The sequence below is a fragment of the Dromiciops gliroides genome, chromosome 2, assembly GCF_019393635.1.
Source record: "Dromiciops gliroides isolate mDroGli1 chromosome 2, mDroGli1.pri, whole genome shotgun sequence".
Classification (NCBI taxonomy): domain Eukaryota; kingdom Metazoa; phylum Chordata; class Mammalia; order Microbiotheria; family Microbiotheriidae; genus Dromiciops; species Dromiciops gliroides.
In genome coordinates this window covers 76,362,789-76,384,946 of record NC_057862.1, presented here as the reverse complement: position 1 = coordinate 76,384,946, position 22,158 = coordinate 76,362,789, and the positions used below count along the sequence as shown (strand labels likewise).

The 22,158-nt window shown below is 39.1% G+C and overlaps 1 protein-coding gene across 1 annotated transcript in view; it reads left to right on the top strand.

Annotated features, from left to right (window-relative positions):
• Positions 1 to 22,158, top strand: part of HOGA1 (4-hydroxy-2-oxoglutarate aldolase 1) — a 49,378-nt gene that overhangs the window by 20,160 nt on the left and 7,060 nt on the right. The window contains exons 2-4 of the mRNA XM_043989589.1: positions 20,970 to 21,098; positions 21,376 to 21,503; positions 21,751 to 21,885. Coding sequence (XP_043845524.1) covers positions 20,970 to 21,098; positions 21,376 to 21,503; positions 21,751 to 21,885 — 392 coding nt within the window. The remainder of the gene's footprint in view (positions 1 to 20,969; positions 21,099 to 21,375; positions 21,504 to 21,750; positions 21,886 to 22,158) is intronic.

Here is a 22,158-nt window from a genome sequence, read left to right as displayed (position 1 = left end):
ACACAATTCCTAGCACGTTGTAAATGCTTAATAAATGCTTGTTGATTCATTGACTCCTAGATCTACCTCATGGGCAATTTAATCAAGCGGAACAAATATGATCAATCCTTCTTCTACTAGACATATATATTGAAGGCTGCTGTCATGTTTCCCCTGAGTTCCTTGGCCATGAATTGGAACTCCTTCGCCATCTCAGTGCCCTCCTTCTGGAAATTCTCTAGTTTATCAATGGGCTTCCTAAAACGTGGCACCCAGAACTGAACACCATATTCTAGATGTACTCCAGAGCACAGCAAGGCAGTCAGAACTCTAGTCCTAGAAGCTATGCTAGAGCTACACCTAAGGTTTGGCTGCTGGGCTTTGGCCCAGGGCACCCAAGTTGGAGGGAGTCAGTTTCACTTGTAGTGCTAAAATAAAGCTCAATGCCTAATTAGCATGAATAGTCAAATTAGGAAGCTACCAGGTAATGGGCAGATGTGAGCTCCAGCACTAGCCTCCCACTGCTGTCTTCCCAGTTTCTGTCTCCCATCACAGGGAGGTTCCTCCATTCCTGGCTCTCATCCACTAGATTTGCTATATTCCTTTTGTTACATTCCCAGTTAGTGATATTTGCCCCAAGCAAACCTCACATAAATTTTGTTATGGGTCCACTATAAATGTGTTATCTAATCTCAAATAGGCATTTTCTTTTTTTTCTTTTCTATTAAAAATTTTTTTTCTCAATTACATGTAAATATATTTTTTGAATTCCAATTTTTTCTCCCACTCTCCTTTCCCTCTGCCCTCCTGTGACCAGCAAGCAATTTGATATAGGTTATACATTACAATCATGTTACACATATTATTTCCACATTAATCATAACAAAAGGAAAAAATGCAAGAAAGAATAAACAAGAACAATAACAAAAAAGCAACAACAAAAGTGAGAATAGTATGCTTCAGTCTGCATTCAGACTCCATAGTTCTTTTCCTGAATGTAGAGAGCATTTTCCACAATAAGTCTTTTGGAATTGTCTCAGATCAGTGTATTGCTGAGAAGAGCTAAGTCTGTCACAGTTGATCATCACAAAATGTTGTTGATACTATGTACAATGTTCTCTTGGTTCTGCTCATTTCACTCAGCATCAATTCATGTAAGTCTTTCCAGGTATTTCTCAAATCCATCTGCTTATCATTTCTTTTTTATCATAAAATCTTTTATTATTTTCTAGTTAAACATAAAGATAGTTTTCAACATTTGTTTTCATAGAATTTTTAGTTTTAAATTTTTCTCCCACCTTCCCTTCCCTCCCCCCTCCCCAAGACAGAAAGCAATCTGATATAGGCTATTTATGTACATTCACATTAAATGCATTTCTGCATTAGTCATATTGTGAAAGAAGAATCAGAACACAAGGGAAAAACCTCAAAAAAAGAAAAAAAAACAGTAAAAAAGTAGAAACAATGTGGTTCAATATGCATTTAGAACCCACAGTTCTTTTTTCTGGATGTGGAGAACATTTTCTATCATGAGTTCTTTGAAATTGTTTTGGATCATTGCACTGCTGAAAAGAGCCAAGTCTATCACAGTTATGTTGATAACACAATGTTGCTGTTACTGTGTACAATGTTCTCCTAGTTCTGCTCCTCTCACTCAACATCAGTTCATGTAAGTCCTTCCAGGTTTCTCTGAAATATTCCTGCTCATCATTTCTTACAGCACAATAGTATTCCATTACATTCATATACCACAACTTATTTAGCCATTCCCCAATTGATGGGCATTCCCTCAATTTCCAATTCTTTGCCACCACAAAAAGAGCTGCTATAAATATTTTTGTACATGTGGGTCCTTTTCCCTTTTCTATGATCTCTTTGGGATACAGACCTAGTAGTGGTATTACTTGGGTCAAAGGGCATAGTTCCAAATTGCTCTCCAGAATGGTTGGATCAGTTCACAGTTCCACCAATATTAGTGTTCCAATTTATCCACAGCTTCTGCAACATTTATTATTTCCCTTTGTTGTCATATTAGCCAATCTGATAGGTATGAGGTGATACCTCAGAGTTGTTTTAATTTTCATTTCTCTAATCAATAGTGATCTAGAGCATTTTTTCATATGACAATAGATAGCTTTGATTTCTTCATCTGGAAACTGCCTGTTCATATCCTTTGACTGTTTCTCAATTGGGGAATGCCTTGCATTCTTATAAATTTGATTTAGCTCCCTATATATTTTAGAAATGAGGCCTTTATCAGAAATGCTGGCTGTAAAAATTGTTTCCCAGCTTTCTGCCTCCCTTCTAATTTTGGCTGCATTGTTTCTGTTTGTACAAAACCTTTTGAATTTAATGTAATCAGAAGCATCCATTTTGCATTTCATAATATTCTATATCTCTTGTTTGGATAAAACTACTCCTTCCTCTCCTAATTTACCTATGGTATCACCCTTTACATCTAAATTATGTAAACATTTTGACCTTATTTTGGTATGCTGTATAAGATGTTGGTCTATGCCTAGTTTCTGCCATACTATCTTCCAGTTTTCCCAGCAGTTTTTGTCAGAAGCTGGTGTCTTTGGGTTTATCAAACAGTAGATTACTATAGTAATTTACTACTGTGTCTCCTGTGCCTAACCAAATCATTTTATGACTGCCGCTTTATAGTATAACTTTAGATTTGGTATGGCTAGCCCACCTTCCTGTGCATTTTTTTCATTAGTTCCCTTGATATTCTTGACCTTTTGTTCTTCCAGATAAATTTTGTTATATTTTCTTCTAACTCTATAAAATAATTTTAGGTAGTCTGAATGGTATGGCACTGAATAAGTAAATTAATTTAAGTAGAATTGTCATTTTTATTGCAATAGTTTAGCCTATCCATGAGCATACAATTATTTAGATCTGATTTTATTTGTGTGAAAAATGTTTTGTAGTTGTGTTCAGAGAGTTCCTGGGTTTGTCTTGGGAGATTCCCAAGTATTTTATATTTTCTGCAGTTATTTAAATGGAATTTATTTTTTTCTCTCTTGATGCTGAGCTTTGTCAGTCATGTATAGAAATGCTGATGATTTATGTGGGTTTATTTTATATCCTGCCACTGCTAAAGTTGTTAACTGTTTCAAGTAGTTTTTTAGTTGATTCTTTAGTATTCTCTAAGTATACTATCATATCATCTGCAAAGAGTGAAAGTTTTGTTTCCTCCTTGCCTATTCTAATTCCTTTAATTCCTTTATCTTCTCTTATTGCTAAAGCTAACATTTCTAGTACAATATTAAATAATAGAGGTGATAATGGACATCCCTGTTTCACCCCTGATCTTATTTGGAATGCCTGTAACTTATCCCTGTTACATATAATGTTTGCTGATGGTTTTAGGTAGAAACTGCTTATTATTTTAAGGAAAGCTGCACCTATTCCTATTCTCTCTAGTGTTTTTCAAGCAATTTTTGTTTTTTGTTTTGTTTTTGCTGGACAATGAGGGTTAAGTGACTTGCCCAGGGTCACATAGCTAGTAAGTGTCAAGTGTCTGAGGTCAGATTTGAACTCAGGTCCTCCTGAATCCAAGGCTGGTGCTTTATCCACTGTGCCACCTAGCTGCCCCCTCTCTAGTGTTTTTAATAGGAATGAGTATTGTATTTTGTCAAACACTTTCTCTGCATCTATTGAGATAGTCATATGATTTTGGTTAGTTTTCTTATTGATGTGATTGATTATATTGATAGTTTTCCTAATGTTAATCCAGCTTTGTATTCCTGGTATAAATCCTACCTGGTCATAGTGTATTATCCTGGTGATGAATGGCTGTAATCTCCTTGCTAATATTTTATTTAAGATTTTTGCATCGATATTTCTTTCTCTGTTTTGGCTCTGCCTGGTTTAGGTATCAACACCATATTTGTGTCATAAAAGGAATTTGGTAGGACTCCTTCATCACCTATTTTCCCAAATAATTTGTATAGTATTGAAATTAATTGTTCATTAAATGTTTTGTAGAATTCACTTGTAAACCCATCTGGCCCTGGAGATTTTTTCTTAGGGAGTTCATGATGGCTTGTTCAATTTCTTTTTCTAAAATTAGCTTATTTTTTAAAAAATTAGCTTATTTAAGGATTTTATTTCCTCTTTAGTTAACCTGGGCAATTTGTATTTTTTAAAATATTCATCCATTTCATTTAGATTGTCAAATTTATTGGCATACAGTTGGGCAAAATAGCTCCTAATTATTGTTTCAATTTCCACTTCATTGGTGGTAAATTCGCCCCCTTTTTTGTGAGGCAATTGGGGTTAAGTGACTTGCCCAGGGTCACACACAGCTTGTAAGTGTCAAATGTCTGAGGCCGGATTTGAACTCAGGTCCTCCTGACTCCAGGGCCGGTGCTCTATCCACTGCACCACCTAGCTGCCCCTCCCCCTTTCATTTTTGATACTGGCAATTTGGTTTTCTTCTTTCTTTTTTTAATCAAATTAACCAAAGGTTTATCTATTTTATTGATTTTTTTCATAAAACAAGCTCTTAGTTTTATTGATTAATTTTATAGTTTTCTTACTTTCAATTTTATTAATTTCTCCTTTGATTTTCAGGATTTCTAATTTAGTATTTAATTAGCATTTTAAAATTTGATCTTTTTCTAGCTTTTTTAGTTGCATGCCCAATTCATTGATCTCCTCTTTCTCTATTTTATTCATGTAAGCATTTAGAGATATTAAATTTCCCCTAAGAACTACTTTGGCTGCATCCTATAGGTTTTGGTATGTTGTCTCATTGTTGTCATTCTCTTGGATGAAGTTATTGATTATTTTTATGATTTGTTGTTTGACCCACTCATTCTTTAGGATGAGATTATTTAGTTTCCTATTAATTTTCAGTCTATCTTTCCATGGTTCTTTATTACATGTAATTTTATTGCATCATGATCTGAGGATGCATTTACTATTTATGCCTTTCCACATTTGACTATGAGTTTTTTGTGCCCTAATACATGGTCATGCCATGTACTGATGAGAAAAAGGTATATTCCTTTCTATCCCCATTTAATTTTCTCTAGACATCTATCATGTCTAACTTTTCTAACATTCTATTCACCTCTTTAACTTCTTTCTTATTTATTTTGTAGTTAGATTTATCTAATTCTGAGAGGGGAAGGTTCAGATCCCCCACTAGTATAGTTTTGCTATTTCCTCTTGTAACTCATTTAACTTCTCCTCTAAGAATTTGGATGCTATACCACTTAGCACATATATGTTTAGTATTGATATTACTTCATTATCTACCATACCTTTTAGCAAGATGTAGTTTCCTTCCTTATCTCTCTCTCTCTTTTTTTTTTTTAGTGAGGCAATTGGGGTTAAGTGACTTGCCCAGGGTCACACAGCTAGTAAGTGTCTGAGGCTGGATTTGAACTCAGGTCCTCCTGAATCCAGGGCCGGTGCTCTATCCACTGTGCCACCTAGCTGCCCCTCATTTGATTTTTAAAAGCCTTTTTGAGCTCTTCCAAGAGCTCAAAGAGCTTTTTGGTCTTGAGATCAGATCATCTTCACACTTGAGGCTTCCTTTGTAGGCATTTTGCCAAACTCATCAGAGTTTGTGTTTTGGTCTTCCCTTTCACCACAGAAGTGGTTAATGGTAAGGGTCCTTTTTTGTTCCTTTCTTATATTGTAGCCCATTTTTAAACTTATAAAGTTGAGGTCTGCTCTTGGGGCACAGGGATCACTCTTGCAAACTTCTTGTCCTGGGAGATAGGGGCCAGGTGACTGGCTTTCTGTTCTGAGGCCTCTGTGGCTTTTGGATTTCTCATGGGCCTGGGCTTGCTCCCTGTGTTGGGATGGCTTGGCTGGGTCACGCTTGTCCTTCAGATGGTTCTCTAGCTGGCAGTTTGCCTTCCCAGCCAGGGATGGCGGGTCTCACAAATGGCCTATTGTGCCACCAACCTTATGAGTCAGGACCAAGGGGCCTCAGAGACTTATTTATGCTGTTTCCAGGAGCCTCCTGCCCAGACCCCCTCTGCAGTGTTCTGCTCTCAGCTGTGCCAAGTTGTTCTGAGCTGCCCTCCCCTTTCGCCCAAGTGAGATAGACTTTTCCTGAAGTCTTCTAAATTATCTCAAGTAAGAAGATTGTATCTCTGTCTTTTTGTAGAATCAGTTTAGAGGCTTGATTTAATGTTGTTTTTGAGGGAAACTCAGGAGAGCTCAAGCAACATCCTGGCTTCTCTCTGCCATCTCGGCTCCTTTATCATTTCTTTCTTTCTTTTTTCCTTTATCATTTCTTACAGAACAATAATATTCCCATTACATTCATATGCCACAATTTTCTTAGCCATTCCCCAATTGATAGGCATCCCTTCAATTTCCAATTCTTTGCTACCACAAAAATAGCAGCTATAAATATTTTTGTATATGTGGATCCTTTCCCCTTCTTTATGATCTCTTTGGGATATAGACCTAGTGGTGATATTGCTGGGTGAAAGGGTATGCACAGTTTTAAAGCCTTTTGGGCACAGTTCCAAATTGCTCTCCAGAACAGTTGGATCAGTTAACAGCTCCACCAACAATGCATTAGTGTTCCAGTTTTCCCACATCTTCTCCAACATTTATAATTTTCCTTTTTTGTCATATTAGCCAATTGGATAGGTGTGAGGTGGTACCTCAGAATAGTTTTAATTTGCATTTCTCTAATCAGTAGTCACTGAGAACATTTTTTCATATGGCTGTTAATAGTCTTAATTTCATCATCTGAAAACTACCTGTTCATATCCTTTGGCCATTTCTCAATTGGAGAATGACTTGTATTCTTATATGTTTGATTCCGTTCTTTATATATTTTAGATATGAAGTCTTTATCAGAAACACTGTACGTAAAAATTCTTTCTCAGATTTCTGCTTTCCTCCTAATCTTGTTTGCATTGGTTTTGTTTGTGCAAACCCTTTTTAATTTAACGTAGTCAAAATGATCCACTCTTCATTTCATAATTTTCTCTATCTCTTCTTTGGTCATAAATTCTTCCCCTTTCCACAGTTTTGGCAAGGAAATTTTTTCCTTTCTTTTCTAATTTGTCTATGGTATCATCAAATGAACCCTTTCTGCTGAAGAGTAATCCATCCTTTTGTTGGGCAGCTAGGTGGTACAATGAATAGAGTTATGGGCTCAGGAAGACCTGAGTTCAAATCTACCAGCAGATTACTTACTAGCTGTGTGACCCTGGGCAAGTCACAACTTTATTTGTCTCAATTCCTCAATGAATTGGAGAAGGAAATGGAAAACCACTTCAGTATCTTTGCCAAGCAAACCCCAAAAGGGGTCACAAGGAGTCAGACACTACTGAACAACAATCCTTTTCTTCTCCCTCTTTTTTCTTCTTTTTAAATTTATTTTTCAATTAAAAAACATTTATTTTCTTTCCCTTCCACCCTACCCCAAAGAGAAACAAAAACCCTTGTAACTAATATGCAGAGTTAAACAAAACAAATTTCTACATTGTCCATGATATCAAAACATGTCTCCTTCTGCATCCCGAGTCCATTGCCTTTTTGTCAGGAGGTGAGTAGCATAGGTTCATCATTGGTTCTCTGTACATCATGGATAGTCATTGTGTCGATCAGATCCTCACTCTCCATTCAACTCCCCACACTATTTCAAACCTTTTCTTCTCTCCCCAAGCCACCTAGATTATCTTCTCAGCAGAAGGTCTTATATCCTGTTTTACCAAGAAAAAGAGGCCATCCATCCTGAGCTTCTCTCTATTCTATACATCAAATGTATCCTCCATCTCTCTGGGTTTGCTCTAGTCTCTGATGAAGAGATGGCCCTTCTCATCAAGGCAACTCCCAGGATACTTGTTCCCCTGAAATCATCCCTCCCTGTTTCTTTTAGCAGCTTGCTCTCTAGTCATCCCCCTCCTCTCTCTAATCTTCCACTTTCCCCTATCTACTGTGCCCCCTTTCTTTTTTAATATTTTATATTTAGAATTTTATTTTCCCAAATTGCATGTAAAATTGACATCAATTTTTAAAAAACTTTGTGTTCCAAATTCTCTTCCTCCCTCCCTTCGCCCCCACCAAGAACTCAAGCAACTCAATATAAGCTATACATGAGCAGTCATGCAAAACATTTCCATATTAGCCAGGTTGTGAAAGAAAACAAAAACAAAACTTCAGATAAAGGAACTAACAAAAAAACATACTTCAATCTGTATTTAGATACCATCAGTTCTTTCTCTGTAGATGGACTGCAGTTTTCATAAGACCTTTAGAGAAGTCTTGGATAATTGCACTGCTGAAAATAACCAAGTCATTCACAGCAGATTACCTCACAATATTGCTGTTATTTTGTATACAGTACATTTCGCTTTGCATTAGCTCATGCTGGTCCTTCCAGGTCTTTCTGATAGCATCCTGCTCATCATTTAAAAAAAATAGTAAATCTACATTTATATAGTACTTTATTGTTTTGTTTTGTTTTTTGGTAGGCAATGGGGGTTAAGTGACTTGCCCAGGGTCACACAGCTAGTAAATATCAAGTGTCTGAGGCCAGATTTGAACTCAGGTACTCCTGAATCCAGGGTCAGTGCTTTAACCACTGCGCCATCTAGCTGCCCCCTATATAGTACTTTAAAGAGAGATTTGCTTACAATAAATCCATGAGGTTAATTATTGCAACAGCAGTAATAGCTATTTATACAGTACCTTATACCTGTTAAAGAATTTTTTCACAATAGTCCAGCAAAGTCAGTATCATACATTTTGTCATCATCAATCCATCCATCAATCATCATCACCAGCATCATTATCATCTTGCATTACTCTTGCCTCTGCTTCAAAAATGTTTTCAGAGTTACTATTGTTAACTGTTTCCCTCCATCCTATTCCCTCACCATGGTATTTACTCTATTTTCTATCTTCTTTTACCCTATCCCTCCTAAAAAGTGTTTTGCTTCTGACTTCCCCCTCCCCAACTCTGCCCTCCCTTCTTTCACCCCTCCCTCCTTATCCCCTTCCCCTCCTACTTTCCTGTAGGGTTAGATAGATTACTCTACCCAATTGAGTGTGTATGTTATCCATCCTTGAGCCAACTCTGATGAGAGTAAGGTCTTTGATCCAGTTCTGATGAGTGTAAGGCTCATTCACTGCTCCACTCCTCCCCCATCTCTCCCCCCACTCCATAAGCCCTTTCCTGCTTCTTTCATGTGAAATTTCACCCCATTCTACCTCTCTCCTTCCCCCCTCCCTCAGTGCAATACTCTCCCCCCTTAATTTTATCCTAAAGATGTCATCATGGAGCAGTTAGGTGACACAGTAGACAAAGCACCTGGACCCAGAAAAACCTGAGCTGAAATCTGGCCTCAGGCACAAGACACTCACCAACTCAGCAACCCCAGGCAGGCCACCTGACCCTGACTGCCCCACAAAAAAATAAACAAAAAATAAATGTTTTACAGATATCATCCCTTCATAACCAATTCCCACCTGTGCCCTCTGTCTAAATTTATTCCTATCATCTGCCCTAATACTGAGAAAGTTCTTATGAGTTAGATGTATCATCTTCCCATATGGGAATGTAAATAGTTTAACCTTTTTAACATCCCCTTGTGATTTCTTTTTCCTGTTTACCTTTTTATGCTTCTCTAGGGTCTTGTATTTGAAAGTCAAATTTTCTATTCAGTTCAGGTCTTTTCATCACGAATGCCTGAAAGTCCTCTTTTTAATTGAAGTCCCATTACCCCCCACCCCTGAAAGATTATACTCAGTTTTGCTGGGTAGGTGATTCCTGGTTGTAATCCCAATTCCTTTGCCCTCTGGAATATCACATTCCATGATCCTTTAATGTAGAAGCTGCTAGATCTTGTGCTATTTTGACTGGGGCTCCACAATACTTGAATTATTTCTTTCTGGCTGCTTGCAATATTATCTCCTTGACTTGGGAGTTCTGGAATTTGGCTATACTATTCCTGGAAGTTTTCATTTTGGGATCTCTTACAGGAGGTGATTGGTGGGTTCTTTCAATTTCTATTTTACTTTCTGTTTCTAGAATATCAGGGCAATTTTCCCTGACAATCTCTTGGAAGATGATATCTAAGCTCTTTCTTTGATCATGGTTTTCAGGTAGTCCAATAATTTTCAAATTATCTCTCCTGGATCTATTTTCCAGGTCATTTTTTTTCCCCAAGAAGATATTTCACATTGATCTCTATTTTTTTATTCATTTGGATTTGCTTTATTGTGACTTGATTTCTCATAAAGTCACTAGCTTCCATTTGTTCAATCCTAATTCTTAGGCAATTATTTTCTTCAGAGAGTTTTTCCATCTGGCATTTCAAGTTATTGACTTTTTTTCCATAACTTTCCTGCATCACTCTCATTTTTTCCTCCACCTCTCTTACTTTATCTTTTATTTTTTTGAGTGCTTCTATGGCCTGAGACCAATTCATATTTGTCTTGGAAGCTTTGCATGTAGGAGCCCTGACATTGCTATCCTCTTCTGAGGGTGTACCTAAAGCTTCCTTGTCACCAAAGAAACTTTCTATGGTCCTCATATGGTCTGCCTGCTCATCTTGTCAGCTTATTTATTGACTTTTGACTCCTTCTTAAAGTGGGGCACTGCTTCCTAGATGCACTGTCCCGAGCTTCAGGGGGTCCAACGTGTTAAGATTTAAGGAGAGGGGTGGCTAGGTGGCACAGTGGATAAAGCACCGACCCTGGATTCAGGAGTACCCGAGTTCAAATCTGGCAAGTCACTTAACCCCCATTGCCCCACAAAAAAAAAAAAAGATTTAAGGAGAGGCATGTTCTCAGCTCACCTGGCCTGTGTTTTGGTTTGTAAGTAACCACAGGCTGCTTGCTCCTTAACCTGGAAACAAATGTGGTTCACTTTAGTTGCAAGCATAGGCGTACCTATGCCCCTCCCCTACCTGGGACCATCACCCAAGACTGCATCCTGTATACAAGCTGGGGCAAAACATCAGAGTTTCACCTCAGTGCCAGCAGAGACCCCTGAAATCCCCCCTCCCACCCCTACCAACTACTCAACCCTCTCACCAGACTGTGAGCTGAGTTACCTGTAACTGCAGGTGATTCAGAGGCTCTGGAAGTCTTTTTTTCTGGTGTAGCCTGGAGTTGAATCTGTGTCAGCATGGCCACAGGGTTGGGCTCCACTCCCACCCCAGTACAGCAGACCCTTCCTGCTAAACTTCTAAGACATCTTTGGCTGGAAAATGCCTATCCTTTTGCGGGTTCTGCTGCCCCAGGAATTGTCTTATGGCATTGTTTGGAGTTTTTTGGAGTGATTATGTCAGGAACTCCGAGTGCTTACTGCCTTTCCTCCTCCTCATCTTGGCTCTGCCCCCTCCTTCTTTATATTAACAAACATGTTCAGGTTTGTGAAGGGGAGTAACATATAAGATTTTATTGTGCTATGCCACCCTGTCAGACTATTGTCTTATATCTTTCCTGCCTTTCCCAGCCTATCTGGAAAAAACAACAACAACAACTCACTATCTGTGTCTCCAGGCTTAACTATTTACTTCTCAGTCCCTTGCAATCTTGGCTTTCAACCTCACCCCCACCTGAACCTCCCCTCTCCAGGATAATCTCTTCCTAAATCATATGGTCTTTTCTCATGCATCTTAACCTCTCTGTGGTATTTGATACCGTTAACCATACCTTCTTTCCATTTGTCCTTCCTCCCAGTGACTTTTTGTCTGCCTCTTTTGTTGGATTATCATCAATGTCCTGCCCTCTCTGTAGCCTCATGGCTATTTCTTGGTCTGTCTTCTTTTCTCTTTCTATTTATTTTCCTCTCTTTTATCTATCTATCTATCTATCTATCTATCTATTCATTTATTTATTTAAGCTTTCATTCATTCATTCATTGATATTTAATTTATGGCATAAAATAAGCATTTCCATAACATAGTATAATTTTTAAAAGATGATTGCATATGAGACTGCAAATCTATTATGTACAACTTGCTATTCCTTTTAAATATATAATAAAGTTATCATATACATTTCTCTTTTAAAAAATTATATTTATAAGTGAGATTTTATTTTATTTGGGGGGTGGGGTGGGGCAATGAGGATTAAGTGACTTGCCCAGGGTCACAGAGCTAGTAAGTGTCAAGTGTCTGAGGCTGGATTTGAACTCAGGTCCTCCTGAATCCAAGGCCAGTGCCTTATCCACTGCACCACCTAGCTTCCCCCTTTTTTCTTTTTTCTTCCCTCCTCTCCCCTACCTCACTGCTACCCTAGAGATGGCTACCATCAGACCCAAATATGCATATATACCTAAAAATCATTCCATACATACTTCTATGTATCAGTTCTTTCTCTTGTACTGATAGCATCTTCCTTCATGGGTCCTTTGTATTTAATTTGGGTATTTATAATAGTCAAAATGACTCATTCACTCAAAGTTGTTCTTAAAACACTATTGGGGCAGCTAGGTGGTGCAGTGGATAAAGCACTGGCCTTGGATTCAGGAGTACCTGAGTTCAAATCCGACCTCAGACACTTAACACTTACTAGCTGTGTGACCCTGGGCAAGTCACTTAACTCCAATTGCCTCACAAAAAAACAAAAAACAAACAAAAAACACACCACTATTGCTGTTACTGTGTACAGCGTTCTCAGTTCCCATGAGTTCAGTTACCATTTCTCTGCAGATGATTCCCAAATCTCAATTTCAAGCCCTAGTTTTCCTCTTGAGCTTCAGTCTGAAACCACCAATTGCCTGTTAACATCTCCAACCAGACGTCCCACAGATGCCTCAAATTAAACGTGTCCAAAGCAGACAAATGTTCACCTCTAAACTGACCCCCTCCTCCCAACATCTCTATTTCTGTTGAAGGTGTCATCTGGGTTTGCAGCCTTGGGGCTGTGAGAAACAAGAGTCCTCAGTGACAAACTTGATCTGATTCAGGACATAAGCAGGAAGGCAATTTATTGAATAATCTTGCAAGAAAGGGTGTCTCTATGGGCGAGGCACACCTTAGCTACAGACTTTTATACCCTATGCCCAAGTCCAAAAATCCTCCCCCCAATCTCCCATTGACTCATTCATTTTGTTTTTGTTTGTTTGTTTTTGGTGAGGCAATTGGGGTTAAGTGACTTGCCCAGAGTCATACAGCTAGTAAGTGTCAAGGGTCTGAGGCCGGATTTGAACTCAGGTCCTCCTGAATCCAGGGCTGGTGCTCTATCCACTGCGCCACCTAGCTGCCCCCCATTGACTCATTCTTACAGAAGGTACAGTGTTTCCAGAGAAGCCCACTCAAATTCTCCTTAACACCATCACCCCTCCCATTACATACATCTTCATAAGTCACATGTTCAAAATGGCGGCTGTCTCCACCTTTGGGGCATTAACAGATAATATTCATAAACTGATTAAGCATGCTCAGAAGAGAGTTGAGTTAACTATAGTTCACTTGGCCTAACCTAACTGACAAAAACTGGATCCAGCCAGTTTTTGTTTTTCTTATTTTAGGACAGAAGTTGCTTCACTGTTTCTGAAATAAGTGACACTGTATTTTTATTTCTCACAGGGCCATTCGCAGCTCTTCCCTCTCCCTCATCCCTACCCCACCATATTGAATCAACCTCTAAGCCTTGTCATTTCTACCTCCACAACATCTCCTGTATGCATCCACCTCCTTCTTTCCAGGTACAAGGTGACCTGTTTCCTAATTCTGGCCCTTGTCATTACTCATCTGAGGTTATTGTCACAATCTTCTAATTAGATTCTCAACTTCTAGTCTCTACCCTCTCCAATCCATCCTCCACCCAGCTACTAAAAGAATCTTCCTAAGACACGGGTATGACCATGTTACTTCACCAATCAATAACCTTCATCTGGCTCCTTCTTGTCTCTAGAATAAAATTTAAACCCCTTAGGTTATTATGTAAAGCCCTTCTCATTCTGGCTCCAAACTGCTTTCCAGGCTTATCCTAATTTGTCTAGCTGCATTTCTCTAATTTTATACATTATTTCCCTCCACACACTTATATTCCAGCCAGACTGGCCACCTTGCTGTTCCTTGAATTGACCTTCCGTCTCTCTCACTTCTGGGTCTTTCCCTAGGTTGTCTCCCATGCCTGGAAAGCATTGTTTTCTCTTAGAATTCTAAATTTCCTTCAAAGCTAGAACTCATGACCCATTGCCAGGAGGCTTCCTCTGATCTTCATAGTTATTTATCAGTGCTGTCTCTCCTCAAAGGATCACAGACATACACTTATGTTCACACGTGGTCATAATCCTCTGTAATCCCTTGAGGGCAGAGTCTTTCGTTGTTGCTGTTGTCTCTTTTGTTTTGTCTTTGTATCCCCAGGCCTAATATGATGCCCAGCCCTCAATGAACGCTTCATTCATGCTTTGTTTGATTGGATGGGATACAAAATTACTAGTAACAGTCTTGATGCAGCTGCACATCATGCTCACTCTTCAGATTGCCATATTACATTTTTGAATCAAATTGAATTTGAAGTTCACTAAACCCACTCAGGTATTTGGGGACAAACTTCTCTCCAGTAACATTTCCCTTATCTTGCATTTGTGAAGTTGCTTTTTAAAAAAACCCAAATGTAAGACTTGGCATTTATTCTTATTATATTTGATTTTATTAGATTGATCCAGCCCAACATTTTATCTTCCAATGTCTTTTGGGGTCCTGATTCCCCCTATAATATTAGTTACTAATATTAACATTATTAGCATTTGTTAATACATTATAGTATAATATTAATACTACATTACATGTTCAAGATATAGTATTGACGTTATATATTAATGTTATACTATATGTAATAGCATAGCTACATTAACATTATTCCTCCCAATTTTGTGTCTACTGCAGACTTGATAACCATTTCCAGCTATGCCTTTTCTTTTCTTTTCTCTTTTTTTGGTGAGGCAATTGGGGTTAAGTGACTTGCCCAGGGTCACACAGCTAGTAAGTGTGAAGTGTCTGAGGCCAAATTTGAACTCAGGTCCTCCTGAATCTAGGGCTGGTGCTTTATCCACCTCACCACCTAGCTGCCCCTCAGCTATGCCTTTTCATTGATAAACATTTTAAATACTAGAGGACCATTCCTGTATCCCTGAAGCAGTCCACTCTTTCCAAATTGACAGTGAACCACTAATGATGACTCTTTGGGTTTCAATCTAAGTGTAATATCACCTAGCATGTTTCTAACCATTTCCACAAAAAATAGCGTGAGATATGTTATCAAATGCTTTTCTGAAATTGGGGCAAACTACAGCTACAAATATCCCCTACCAATAGAGTTACCCTGTTTAAAAAAAAAAAAAGAAATTAGGTTAGCCCAGCATGACCTGTTCTTGATATAGCAAGGCTGGCTCTTTGTGATCACTGCTTCGTCTTCTAAATGCTCACTAACTATCCCTTTGATAGTATGTTCTCAAAAATTTTCCAGGAATCAAAGCCAAGCTCACTAGTTCATGGTTTCCTGACCCTTTTGTGAAAATTGGGACAGCATCTGTTCTTCTCCAATTCCTGTTATGCCCCAAGTTAGTTTTGTTATTGTACCCCATTCCCATTTCCCTATTTTCTTGTTCTATCTAGGTCATCTGTGTATACTGTGATGACAATATTGCTTCCATTTCTGTTTGTTGCTCTCCACCATGCTTCCCCACTCTGGTTCCAGGATTTCTTTAAACGAGGATACCTTACAATATTATCATTTTTACTTTGTCCCTCACTTTACCCCCTTTACCTAAGGTCTATTCTTCCAGAACCATATTCTCACATGAGTTTTTTCTACCATGTCTTAGTGACCCATTTGAGATCAAATTTGCCTCTTTGCATTAAGATCTCTAGGATACACCTTGCTTGTAACCCATGCTCTTTTTGCATTTGTTCTTAGATATCCAAGGACATGAATTTTATTGCTAAAGTTCCTTTCTTAATTTTTTCTAATTAAACATTCTAGTGTCTCCACTGTTCTTCTTTCTGTAGCTCATCTCTAGCAGGGGTTCTTAACTTGTGATCATGAACTTGCTTTTTAAAAATATACATTTGATAACTACCTTTCAATATAATTGGTTTGCTATATAACCCTATGCATTTAATTTTATGCATTTAAAAATATAATTCTGAGAAAGAGTTTTACATGACACAAAAAAGGTAAAGGATACCTGCTCATGCCCATCAACTGGGGAATGGTTAACCAAGCTGTAGTATATGATTGTGATGGAATATTACTGTGCTACAAAAAAAACAACAAATAGGATGATTTCAGAAAGGTCTGGAAAGACTTATATGAACTGATGTATAGTGAAGTGAGCAGAACCAGGGGAACATTGTTCACAGTGACAGCAATATTGTTCCATGAAGATCTGTGAATGACTTAACTATTCTTAGCAATACAATGATCCAAGACAATCCCAAAGGACTCATGATGAAGCATACTAACCACCTCCAAAGAAAGAACTGATATTGATTGAACACAGACTGATGCATGCTATTTTTCATTTTTTTCTTTTATTGGAGTTTTCTTATACAAAATGACTAATATGGTAATGTTTTATATAATTACACATGTATAACCTGTATCTGATTGTTTACTGCCTCAGGGAGGAAGGAGGGGAAGGAGGGGAAGGAGGGAAAGAAGGATAGAATTTGGAACTCAAAACTTTAAGTAAAAATGTTTATTATTAAAAAAAATAAAGAACTGTTTTATGATCTCTAGTTTCATGGACATAAATAGTCAGTTTGCTCCTTGTCCTTTCTTTTTCATTTTAAATCCCTTTTATTATATTTCCAAGACTCTGAGTAAATATAATCTTTTTAAAAACACCTTTTTATATCAACTTCTGGATATTATATCAATTTTCTTTGTATCAATTTCAGTCATTTTATATGTTTCTGACTATATCCCTCCTTTTTCCTCTATTCAGAGAGCTATGCCTTGGAACAAATAAAAAGAGAGGAAAAACAACAGTTTAGAAAAGACTCACCAACACATCAACCAAATGTTCAGTTTTCTTTATATTTTTCCCCATTTACATCAATGAAATTATGTATTACTTTCCTGGTTCTGGATAATTTACTCTAATAATAATAATAGCATACTATATACAGTACTTTCTATGTGCCAGGCATTGTGCTACATGCTTTACAATTTATCTCATTTGATTCTCACAATCCTTCAAAGTAGATGCTATCATTTCCCCCATTTTACAGATGAGGAAACTAAAGCAAACAAAAATTAAGTGACTTGGCCAAGGTCATGTAGCTAGTTAGTGTCTGAGGCAAAATTTGAATTCAGGTCTTCCTGACTCCAAGCCCAGTGTTTTGAGAACCTAGCTGCCTCACTCTAGTGAACTCAATTAGAATACACATTTTTTTTTGGTGAGGCAATTGGGGTTTAAGTGGCTTGCCTAGGGTCATACAGCTAGTAATTGTTAAGTTTCTGAGGTCGGATTTGAACTCAGGTCCTCCTGAATCCAGGGCTGGTGCTCTATCCACTGTGCAACCTAGGTGCCCCAGAATATACTTCTTAATTTATTTAATTCATATAAGTCTACCAAGGGCAGCTAAGTGGCACACTGGATTGAGCACTGGCCCTGAAGTTGGGAGGACGTGCGTTCAAATCTTATTTCAGACACTAACTAGCTGTGTGACCTTGAGCAAGTTACTTAACCCCAATTTCCTTAAACATCCAGTTGTCTTGATATATATCTTGCCACTGGACCCAGTCACTATGAGACCATAATCAGAAACATTTTATGCAAGATTTTCTCCCAGTTGGCAGCTTCTAGTCGCATTTATTTTGTTCATGCAAAAGCCTTTTAATTTCATGTAATCAAAATTATTTCATATTTTGTGATCACCTTTATCTCATTAGTTTAATTGTTGCCCTAAATACTTTTTATCATATTAAAAATTGTTGGGGGCAGCTAGGTAGTGCAGTGGATAAAGCACCAGCCCTGGATTCAGGAGGACCTGAGTTCAAATCTGGGCTCAGACACTTGACACTTACTAGCTGTGTGACCCTGGGCAAGTCACTTAACCCTCATTCCCCCCCCCCCAATTTGTTCTGTACCTATGCTTCACAGGCTTTTTTTAAGCATAAGTGAATGTTGTACTTTTGTCAAAGGCTTTTTCTGCATCTATTGATATAATCATGTTTTTTATTTTTAATATGACTGAGTATATTAATTGTTTTACTAACATTTATCCATCCTTGCATTCACAGTATAAACCTAACTTGGTCAACAGTGAACAATTTTTTGGTTAATTTGCTGTAGTCAGCATATATATTATTATTATTTTTTTTGCAGGGCAATGAGGGTTAAGCGACTTGCCCAGGGTCACACAGCTAGTGTCAAGTGTCTGAGGCTGGATTTGAACTCAGGTCCTCCTGAATCCAGGGCTAGTGCTTTATCCACTGTGGCACCTAGCTGCCCCCAGCAAATATATCCTTTTTGTTTGTTTGTTTTTTGTGAGGCAATTGGGGTTAAGTGATTTGCCTAGGGTCACACAGCTAGTAAGTGTTAAGTGTCTGAGATCGGATTTGAACTCAGGTCCTCCTGATCCCGGCCGGTGCTCTGTCCACTATGCCACTTTATATTCTTAATAACTCTTGGTAGACACACTCACTGTACCTGTCCAAGAGCTGATATGTCATTCCAATATTTGAAGTTTCTATTAATACAGGAGAATGTTTTAAGAGTATGGTCCTGCCCACATGTACAAAAACATTTATAGCAGCTCTCTTTGTGGTGGCAAAGAATTGGAAATCAAAGGAATGCCCATCACTTGGGGAATGGCTAAACAAGTTGTGGTATATGAATGTAATGGAATACTATTGTGCTGTAAGAAATGACGAGCAGGAGGAGTTCAGAGTAACCTGGAAGTACTTACATGAACTGATGCTGAGTGGGAGGAGCAGAACCAGGAGAACATTATACACAGCAACAGCAACATTGTGTGATGAACAACGGTGATAGACTTGGTTGGCTCTTCTTGGCAGTGCAATGATCCAAAACAATTTCAAAGAATTCATGATAGAAAATGTTCTCAACATCCAGAAAAAAGAACTGTGGATTATAAATGCAGATTGAATCATACTGTTTCTACTTTTGGGCCATTTTCCCCCCTCCTTTTTTGAAGTTTTTCCCTTGCGCTCTGATTCTTCTTTCACAACATAACTAATGCAGAAATATGTTTAATGAGATCATATATATATATATAAACTATATCAGATTGCTTTCTGTCTTGGGGAGGGGGGAGGGAAGGGAGGGTGGGAGAGAAATTTGGAACTAAAAATCCTATGAAAACAAATGTTGAAACTATCCTTACATGTAACTGGAAAATAACAAAATACTTTTTTATTTTTGGTGGAGCAATGAAGGTTAAGTGACTTGCTCAGGGTCACACAGCTAGTAAGGGTCAAATGTCTGAGGCCGGATTTGAACTCAGGTCCTCCTGAATCCAGGGCTGGTGCTTTATCCACTGTGCCACCTAGCTGCCCCTAACAAAATACTTTTAAAAAAACAGGTAAAAAAAAAAAAGAGTATGGTCCTGTTAAACACTGAATGACCCTGGAGACATCATGGGTCATATTGAGGACACATCCTGGGCAAGTAGGGGACTGTCCAAGGATAGGCAAGCTGTAGAAGTCTGGGTATCTAGGGACAATGAACAATGGTACAGGAAAGAAAATGAAGATATTTTTGTCTATTTCATAGGCTAACTCTGGCCTCAGGGCAGCTAGGCCTATATTGGCCACCTTCCTATATTTCTTATTTAAGGAAGAGAGATTGTGATCCAAGGTTTCTGACCTATTCAACTTATAGCTCCTTCTCCATGCTCGGTATATGGGAAATCATCATAACTGCTTATGCATCCTTTCTTTGCCAACACACACACACACACACACACACATGCACATGTACACACCTCTCCCCCCAGTGCTCTTGTAGCTTAAATAAACCAATGTCATTGTGAGATTAATGGCCTCACTCCCTGTCAGAGTGAATGTCTGCCATGTTTGATGCCCAACCCAATCTGAGCTGGATCTGCCCATGTGAACAATCTAATGTCCCTAGGAGAGCAGCTAGATGGTGCAGTGGATAGAGTGCCAAGCTTGGAATCAGGAAGACATCATCCTGAGTTCAAATCTGACCTTAGACACTTACTAGCTACATGACCCTGGGCAAGTTGCATAACTGTTTGCCTCAGTTTCCTCATCTGTAAGGAAATAGCAAACTATTCCATTATCATTGCCAAGAAAACCCCAAATGGGTTCATAAGGAATTGGACATGACTGAAATAACACAACGACAACAACAACAACATTCTTAGGCCTCAGTGACCATAATCAGAAGACTTAGGGGAACGAACATGGTTGTGACAATAACTGTTTAGATTTTTACTCTTTGGGGTAAAATGTAAGTAGAGTATCTGCTTCCCGAGGGTAAGAATTATTTAATTTCTATCTGTACCTAGTGTGGTGCCTTACACAAAGCAGGTGCTTCATGAAGGTTTGTTAAACTGAATTGAATTAAACTGAGGTGAAGAGTCTCCCAGAGCTTGATCTCATGAAAGTCCTGGTCTGATGTTATAATAATAAGTAACATTCATATCCCCCTTTAAGGAGCACTTCTCTCACAACCCTGTGACGTAGGTAATGAATGTAAAGCCATAATACAGTGGAAAGTATACTCAATTTACAGTCATAAGCTTGGGTTCATATGCAAACTCTACTGCTTACTCCCTGTGTAATCTTGGACAAGTCACCTAACATCTCCGAGCCTCCGTTTTATCCTCTGTGAAAGGAAGGAGTTGCATTATATGATTCTGATGTCCCTTCCAGTTCTAGAGCTGATTCTGTGGTCCTTAGGAAATTGAGCTTCAGAGATGCTAAGGGATTTGCTGGAGGTCATATAACTAGGAAGCACCCTGGCTAGAATTTGAACCCAGGTCTGCCAGCTCCGAGGCTGTCACCTTCCTCCTTCATCATGCCATTTGTTGCAGGCTTTGTGGTGCAGGGCTCCACCGGCGAGTTCCCCTACCTGACCAGCAGTGAGCGGCTGCAGGTGGTGAGCCGAGTTCGACAGTTCATGCCCAAGGACAAGCTCTTATTAGCTGGCTCAGGATGCGAGTGTAAGAAACTATGTGCTAGGGTGGTCCTTGGGTGGGGGCAGAGAGGTTGGGTTGGTGGGACGTAAGTCTCTCAGTCCTTGGGTTTAGGATTTGGGTTACTTTGCTAACTCTGAGATATCTAAGTTGTCTCAAAACTATCCCTGCTCTAAGGATTTGTGTTTGAATCCTACATCAGCTATTCATGAGCTGCATGACATTGGGAAAGTCCCTTAACTCCTCTGTGATCCTACAGTGTCTTCCTCTTGCCACCCCCCAAATTGCCTTTCTCATCCTGCAGCCACTCAAGCCACCGTGGAGATGACGGTCAGCATGGCCCAGGTTGGAGCTGACGCTGCCCTAGTGGTGACACCATGCTACTATCAAGGCAGGATGACAAGCACAGCCCTGATTCACCACTACACCAAGGTGTTTCAAGTCTCAGGGCATGATGGTCAGAGATGACAGGTTGGGCATTGGGGAGGAGGTGGGCTTCTGGAAAAAGACAAAGTCCATATGCCCTAGGGGTGCTTCCAATTGGAATGAGTAGAGTGGCTCCCTGTAGTTAAGGCTCAGGTGACTTGTGAAATCCAAGGCAGGAGGATGTGATGTAGCTTGGGTTCCACAGGCTTGTGGCAGGTGTTTGCTTATGCCCTCTCCTCTTTGTACCTTTCAGGTGGCTGATCTGTCCCCAATCCCAGTGGTGCTGTATAATGTTCCAGCCAACACAGCCTTAGACCTTCCTCTGGATGCTGTGGTCACCTTATCCCAGCACCCAAACATCGTGGGCATTAAGGAGAGTGGAGGAGATGTGAGTCATAGTCACTTCCCATGGGCCCTTGGACAACCAATCCTCTCTTTGCCTGTTGAGTCTTTTTAAAGCACAACCCACAGGTCATCTCTGCTCTCCGACTGTTCTCATACCCCCAGGGTTAGTCATGGCTTTTCTCTCCTCATATCTCAAATTGTACTTTGTTGTTGCTTCTTTTGAACTAATCATACAACCTTCTGTACATAGTTATCTATGCATGTATAGACTCCCTGGCTAGACTGTAGGAGGAGCTAATCTTTCTACCTCAGCACC